Below are 8,216 nucleotides of genomic sequence, written 5' to 3'. Positions count from 1 at the left end.
CCTCGTCGTCCACCACGGACGCCCACGGTCCCTCTCTGCAGAGCTCCTCTCCAGCAGCTCCATCCCCAGCCTGTATTGGTGCATGCAATTATTCCTCCCTAGGTGTAAGACCCTATACTTGCTTTTGTTGAACCTCATCTGGGTTTCTTACTGCCCAGCTCTCCAGCCTGTCCAGGTCTCGCTGAATGGCAGCACAGCCTTCAGGCGTGTCAGCCAATCCTCCCAGCTTCGTATCATCAGCAAACTTGCTGAGGGTGGCCACTATCCCCTCATCAAGGTCATTGATGAAGATGTTGAACAAGACCGGACCCAGCACAGACCCCTGGGGGACACCACTGCTAACAGGTCTCCAGCCAGACTCTGCACCACCAACGATGACCCTCTGCGCTCTGCCAGTCAGCCAGTTCTCAACCCACCTCACTGTCCACTCATCTATCCCACACTTCCTCAGCTTTGTTATAAGGATGTCGTGGGAGACAGTATCAAATGCCTTTCTAAAATCAAGGTAGACTACATCTACCGCTCCTCCCCCATCCACCCAGCATGTGACAGCATCATAGAAGGCCACCAAGTTGGTCGAGCACGACGTCCCCTTGGTGAACCCATGCTGACTACTCCTGATAACCTCCTTTTCTCCCAGTTGTCTGGAGATGGTATCCAGCACAAGCTGTTCCATCACCTTTCCAGGGACAGAGGTGAGGCTGGCAGGCCTGTAATTACCTGGATCTTCCTTCTTGCCCTTTTTGAAGACCGGAGTGACATTGGCTATCCTCCAGTCTTCAGGGACCTCCCCTGTTGTCCAAGACCTCTCAAAAATGATGGAGAGCGGTTCAGCAATGACCTCCGCCAGCTCCCTCACACGTGGATGCACCCCATCAGGTCCCATGGACTTGTGGACCTTAGTACTGCCTAGGCACTCACGCACGTCCTCTTTCCTGACTAAAAGGAAGTCTCCCATTCCCCAGACCCTCTCACTAACCTCCAGGGTGTGGGATTCCTGTGGGAGAGCCTTTTCACTGAAGACGGAAGTAAAGAAGGCATTCAGTATCTCTGCCTTCTCAGCATCCCCCGTTACCAGAACCCCCCCCTCACTTAGTAAGGGGCCCACATTCTCTCTAGTTTCCTTTGCTGTTAACATACTTGAAGAAGCCTTTTTTATATCCTTTATCATTTTAGCTAGATTCAATTCCAGACGGGCTTTAGCCTTCCTCGTTGCATCCCTGCAGGCCTGACTACATTCCTATATTCTTCCCAAGTGATCAGACCCTTTTCCACATTTCATGGACCTTCTTCTTTCTATAATTCTATAATCTATATATCTATTATATAGATTATATAATATTATTAATTTATATATCTATTAATATAATATTATTATATTATATAATATATCTATTTCTATAATTAATTCTATAAATGTCTTTGTACTGGTAACATGGAGAATACTTTTTACCAAGAGATTAGCTCTGCAACTTAAAGGGTGCTTTAAATATTCTGTTAGCCTCTTTCAGTAGAACAATAAGGTTATATAATCCATTCAGCCATTTCCTTGATCCCTCCAAAAATAACTTGCGAGTTCATTAGATAATTTCAAGCAAATCTAATAGAAAAGTGGTCTGAAAAGTATGAACTTCCTGCAGAAAAACAGGCTGCAGAGCTGCAACCAGAAGCCAGAGCTCCTGAAAGAGACTATTTGGCTTGCTCGTGGCAGATGGGGCAGCCAGGAGGTACACACTGCGAGCACTCAGGTATCAGTCAGCACAGAAATGGCCTCTACCAGTGGCTGTGCATATCCAACCTGCCAGCTGGGGGAGAGGCAGCAAAGGTTGACACAATCTGTAGCGTTGCAGTGTGGGGACAGCAACAGAAAATGTGCTTGAGGAGTAACTGATGGCCATCACACAATTTATTATTCAGAATATTGTATATAAATGACTACAAGTTAATTAAATGAATGACAAAGTCTAATTGACTTGCTCACATTCCATTTTGAATAACAACATTAGGACAACTTTTTGCCTTTAAAATTATGAAAATCAAAATTACAAGAAATATTCAGAATTTGAAAAATGACTCAAATCATCAGTGCTTCAGCCCATCTCACTTATCCTAACATTAGGTAGATAAAAAATTGAAAGCACCATCCCAGAATAATAGAATGGCTCTGGAGAGATAGTAATGATCTACACAAAAATGAAACATACTGCTTTTAGAAAAGAAGCAAATTAAAAATGAACTAATATATTACATAGGCTAATTGATTATATGATTACAGTACCTGAATTATTTTATCCCCAGGTTGCAACAGCTTAGATGCTGGTCCTTCAGGCTGTACTCTGGTTACAAATATACCCTTGAAAAACAGAGGTGGAAAACATTTTTGACAATTTATTTCATAAAATTAGGGTATACAGATGTAATTTAAAACATTTCAATTTTCCATCCTAAATAAAAGAGAATGCAGTATTATTTTATGGCTGCCTTCTTTTTCCAGTGTTAAATCCAGGGAAATTGCCTTTAAAGGATTATTGAAGGGCAAATCCTGATTCGCCTAATGTGTAACTCAAGCCTTTGTTTAATTTGGCAGATGTATATGTCAAAATGAATTATCAACCACAGAAATAATGCTGTAGGCTAAATCATGTTCTCTTTTAAGAGGCTTCCTAACTGTAAACTCTAATTCACTATCACAAATCTGTGAACTGATATCTGGTACAGTCTAGGAAACCTTCAGTGAAAATAATCCTCTGTGTTATCATGTGACTACTACCTCCATTTTCCATAATTTTTCCTCACTTTTCTCCAACTAAGACCTGGATTTTACTGGTTTGCATTTGGGGCTAATGTATTTTTCTTACATTAGGAAACGTGCTAATTAGAACGATTTTAAGATACATTACTATAAAATACTCACATCATCTTCAGGTCTGAATGGATTTCCTCTACCACCAACTCCTCCTGATATACTAAATCCAAGTTCTGGATCCTTGTCAATTTTCACTCGAATCTAAGTAGTTACAACCAAAGTTAGAAGAACTGGCTGAAAAATGCATTCAAAGCTACTGTAATGAATTTATTACTAAGGAATTCAGATAAAAAAAGCTTTTGAAAGGAAAAAAATCAAAAAGCATTTATCATCATTCAAGCAAATACTGTATCTCATAATATTAATTCAAGCCAAGGTATCTTTGTACATGTTTTACTCTGACATCACTGCTATTATAATCATAGTAATCCACACAGCCTCTAAATTCAGAGATATTTAGATACTAAGTAAATTTGTGTAATGTTCTCAGCAAATGCATGCCTACCTGCAAGAACTTGTGCTTTCTATTTCCTGCTATTTCTAGCTGAATTTAAAATCAAACCTGGCTCCTACTTTCATTCTAAATTCTACGTAGCCATCACTGTATCTCCTTTGTCTTGACAGAAGAGTTGACTACAAGACAGTTTTACAGAAGAAGTATGTTCATTCTACCACAGAATGAAAGCTCTCAGAATTTTCCACAAGTAACAAAACAATACCAAGGAAAAATTCTGTGTCCAAGAACAGAAAGAAAGTTGCTCACAATGAAGGAGCCATTAAATGGTGCGAGAATTCCTTACTCATATCTGTATGCCATAAATAAAACTAATAATTATCAGGCATGCATCAGATGTTCTCACTTTTTTATCTTGTTATGATTTAGGGCTGCATAATTCCACATTTGCAACTTTTGGAATCATTTTGGAGAGCAATGAATAGAAGCAAGGTACTCTAAGCTGTACTGCGATTTTGAATTTCTCAGTTACCCATAAATGATGAGTAAGGGACGAATAAATGTAGTAAAAAAATGAATTTCTACCTCAGTAAAAAAATGCAAACATAAGTTGTTGAAACTATCTGTTAAAAAATCTACCACATTTCTCTTTATAACAGACAGATGCTGGTCATTCAAATGACATTTTACTCTTACCTCTTGCTTTACCAACTCATGGCTTTGTCTGGGAGAACACTGAGACTGGGTATAGGTAGGTTGGTGGGCAACTTTCAACATCAAATAATCAATTAACTGTTCTCTAGATGGATGTCTTCCTACTGATGATTGAGGAGGGAGATGATGGACTTGGCTATAGTTTGCCTGAGGTCTTTGAGGCTGGCACATCTGTCCGTTTGTCAAAGGTATCTGAATAAAATATGAATATTGTTAATGCCACAGACTTTACACAGACTAATCCTCAATTCTTCCTTATTTCAAATATTTCTCATGTTTGATTGTTTTCAATTTTAGGAACATTACTAAAATTACTCTTCTGGGTCATGTGCAATCACACTCAATTTTCATGAGACTCATCAGTTCTGACCCTATGAGAACAACTTTGTAAAACAAAACTTATTATGTTTACTAATCTACTAGAACAAACTAGACAAACACTTTTTCACTGAGTTATCTCAACTATTTTTTTTCTGATAGTATAAGTGAACCATATTGAAACTTGGTTGATTTTGTTCTAGTTTGCATCTTTCTCGCACTAAATATTTACAGCATTCTCAGTAAATTATATACAAGTTAAAAATCCTGCACAGCTAATAGATAGAATTTATATGACCACTGGAACAAAAAACCCGAAGAAGTTCACTTACAAGCTCAAGATTTAAATATCAAATCAATATTAATGATATTTCTTTTCTTAAGAAGGAGATAACGATGGCAATAAGGTATTCAACTGTAAAGACCTTCAACACATTCACACCATTTCATTAAGGATGTTGCTGGAGGAAACAATGTTTCTTACTGAAGCCCCAAAATTACTGAGATTTCTGCAGCTCTGCCTTGAGATGTGAAGCATTTCCTTTCTTCCCGCTGTTATGAAGCCCTAGCAGTCAGTCACTCTTCTGTAGGACTCCCAAATTCTGAAAATGCTACAATCTTAAACTGCAGATTTTTCTGCCTACTACTATTATCCCACTAGTCAGAAGACACAAGGATTTTACAATACTCCGTTCTTCAAGGTTATAAATAGCTAAGGTACACAAATTTCAGTAATTAACCATGCAGTGTAAATGGACATACAGAAATTATTTTGTTACGATGAGTTTCTATATCAAAGTCATTCTGAGAAATGTGTGTGCATATCGCAGCTAATCTATAGATGAGAACATATTCAATTTACAAGATTTTCCACTGCTTTTTCTGAAAATATTTTCTGAAAATGATAGGAAAACTATTTTTGTGTATTGTCAGAGGCAGAGAGTTTACATAGGCAACATACATCAAGAACTATGCAAATTCTCAATACTCAGTGTCTGTAGAAACTCAGTGGAAATCAGTGAAGTTAGAAATCTATCACTGCTTTGTAAGTTACATACATTTATTTTCATCGTAGTAAGTCCTGCTTGCATAGATGGTCTTTACATATAAGTACAGAATGTGTACTATGAATTCTAGCTAACCACTCCAATTTAATCACAACAGACTTCAAGTTAAGTTCTTTAACTGCACAATGAGCTTCAATTTGCCTTCCTGAAATCATATGCAGTATTCCAGTTTCAACATGCAACTACTTTCCCTGTAAATTTCTTCTCTTTTTTAAGTTTTAAAGCCCCAGTTCCATCGACTATCTCAGCACATGCTTCTACAAATGACAAGTATATCCATCCATGATATCATGTAGAAAATTACCTGCACAGATATTTTCTTCATGCTGTCTGGAGGGACATCTTTGAGACTAAGTGTAGCAGATGAGTAATTCTGCTTTCCTGAAATGAATACCTCATCTTGACATTGGTCTCCTGAAGTTGAAGCCTGGGGATGCTTTAAATAAAATGCAGGAGTAAAGAAGAATATCCTTGTATTATTCAAGAACCTAAAAAGTACTCATAAGATTTTAAAGTGCCTTTTGAAAGAGTTTTGTAATTCTTTGTTTTTGTTTATATAGAATATGTAAATCCTACTGGTGAAGACACCACAGGTAGAATATACTGGTAGATATTTACAAAAATTAGCAACTGCACAGGTGTCTTTGATCACCAATACATTGTTAAGAAAAATCAACAAATGCTGAAGATTACTCATGCATGGATTCACATAATAAGCAGTTTTCTGAAATATCTACTTAGGATACTCAGACTGAGGAGTTTTTTCCTCTCATTTTCTTAAGAAAACATTAACTCATTTCCTTGAAATTCTAAATTGCCAAGCAATTGTAGTTTACAACAGCAGAATTTGTTCGGAAGAAAAAGCAGCATAATAAAATTTTGTTCTATCATTTGTGATTTTTGGCTGAATTCAAAATTTCAAACTCTTGTTCACAATACATAAAACAAAATCAGACATTCTAATTTGTGTTCAATCATACATAAAGGCCAATTAGAAAATTCTACTTCACAGCATTAGTCTGAAAAACCTGACAGTAAAGTTAAACCATATGAAGTAACGGCAAAATATTAAATACATATTAAAAACAATCCAGCACAAGTTTTACTCTATTAATTGAAAGCATTGTTCATCTGTAGAAAAATGGCTATCAATTTAAAGGACAGTCCTCATAGTTTATCCTTTACCCTCTATATATTACAACAGTCTCCTGTAGGTACTCACTCGAACAACGTGCACACCAGAACCTCTTCCGTCTGCAACACTCAAGGCAACACTACCCTGGCTGCCATGCAGATCCCTAGAGCTGCCATAGTGAAAGCTGCTAACAGCAGCATAATTGGAATTAAAGGACCTAGACAGCATGCTCTGAATAAAGAGGGGACAGATTTAACACAGAGATTAGTGCAGCATGCATAAACCACAAGACATGTTATATGTCGACTAATATAGACATATTCAATTGTCATGCAAGATAAAAACCATGCAAGAACAGTGCTACTGTGATATATAAAACACAACTCAGTGTCTCCTATTTTTACCTTTATGTACTGTAAATCAGCATGCAATCAGCAGTGTACATGCAGATTTACATGTAAATAAAGTCATTCAAATGTTCATGTGTTTGGAAAACAACATAGGTTCACAGCTTGTCAAAATTCCCAAATTTTCAATAAATTTACAACATATCAAATACATTGTGGGAAGAACAGCTGGCAGTCAAGACAAACACCTGTAAAAAATCAGTTGATTACCAGTTGTCACTATTTTGTCTTATTTTCCCCCTTATTACTGGTATAGTACAAACAATAACTCACGCAGATACAGAGATTTGAAAATGATGGAGCCTCATTAAAAAACAAGCAAACAAACAAAACAAAACAAAACAAAACAAAAATTCCCATGCCACTGCAGGTAAACAAGAATGTAACAAAGCTCAAGAACAGAAGAGTGTTTGGTTTTGAGCTATATTACTTTCCAGACCTGACCTCTACCAATACTGGCCAGGGTGACAGAAAGAAAGCAGTGGACATAACTATTTTGCCACAGACTTTTGTAGTAGCAAGAACAAAACAATATAAAAAATCTGTGCAGATGGAAACCCCCTTATATTCTACCTGACAAATGAAATAATTATAAAACTCATGAAAAATCACAGCCTTGTTAAAAAAAAAAAAATGGTAATAGTAAGAGACACGCTGTAAAACATCAAAACCCAAAGTCATAAAAAATTTGTAGCTCAACACAAGGAGAGAGAGATTCCCAGCCATCAGTTTAGGAAGCATTCTTACTCTGCTTATTTTTAGCTTGGAAGAGAGAATCTGGAGCATTTGGAGAGAGAGTAGTATCCCTATAATTTTGCTTTCCATCATGAGCATAATGAAGGTTGCACATTTCTTTAGAAACTCCCTGGAGATTGCTGCACCAGAGAAGATTCTTCCAGAAAGGTGAGTAAGCAGGTATCACCAAAAAACCCCTCTAATTTTTGAGAAATCCCATTTCAGGTACTCTAAACTAGATAGATACTAGCCAATATACATGATATGTTCCTTCTTTTTTTTTTCCTTAAAGCTTTCTAGAAATTTGCTACTCAAGAGTGGCTGAAGAACAAAAATTGAAAGCTACATTGTATCAAGGAAAAAATGGTCTTATACATATATTAAAAAGTGTATAAAATATGTATATATAATATATATAAAATACTATATAAAGTATCCTGTATATAAATCAGAATTTATAGTCAATAAGCAGATTAATGGAATCAGCTTAGATTCAGGCAGCTAGAAGTGCAGATTTGCTGCTGTTTTAACATTCTTTGTGAATGCTAAGAGCTCTCTATTCACTGCTTGTAAGAGAGCA

At 36.8% G+C, this 8,216-nt stretch overlaps 1 protein-coding gene across 1 annotated transcript in view; it reads right to left on the bottom strand.

Annotated features, from left to right (window-relative positions):
• The window catches only part of ERBIN (erbb2 interacting protein), a 33,962-nt gene extending 26,079 nt beyond the window's left edge, over window positions 1-7,883 (bottom strand). Inside the window, exons 1-5 of the mRNA XM_031557257.1 lie at window positions 6,582-7,883; window positions 5,664-5,795; window positions 3,957-4,166; window positions 2,915-3,007; window positions 2,274-2,353 (exon numbers count right to left, since the gene is read on the bottom strand). Coding sequence (XP_031413117.1) covers window positions 2,274-2,353; window positions 2,915-3,007; window positions 3,957-4,166; window positions 5,664-5,795; window positions 6,582-6,722 — 656 coding nt within the window. The 5' untranslated portion in view covers window positions 6,723-7,883. The remainder of the gene's footprint in view (window positions 1-2,273; window positions 2,354-2,914; window positions 3,008-3,956; window positions 4,167-5,663; window positions 5,796-6,581) is intronic.
• Between the last annotated feature and the right edge of the window lie 333 nt (window positions 7,884-8,216).

This window comes from Meleagris gallopavo, chromosome Z (assembly GCF_000146605.3).
Source record: "Meleagris gallopavo isolate NT-WF06-2002-E0010 breed Aviagen turkey brand Nicholas breeding stock chromosome Z, Turkey_5.1, whole genome shotgun sequence".
In the NCBI taxonomy this organism is placed as follows: domain Eukaryota; kingdom Metazoa; phylum Chordata; class Aves; order Galliformes; family Phasianidae; genus Meleagris; species Meleagris gallopavo.
Note: the sequence above shows the minus strand (reverse complement) of the source record. Positions and strands in the feature narration are given on the sequence as shown.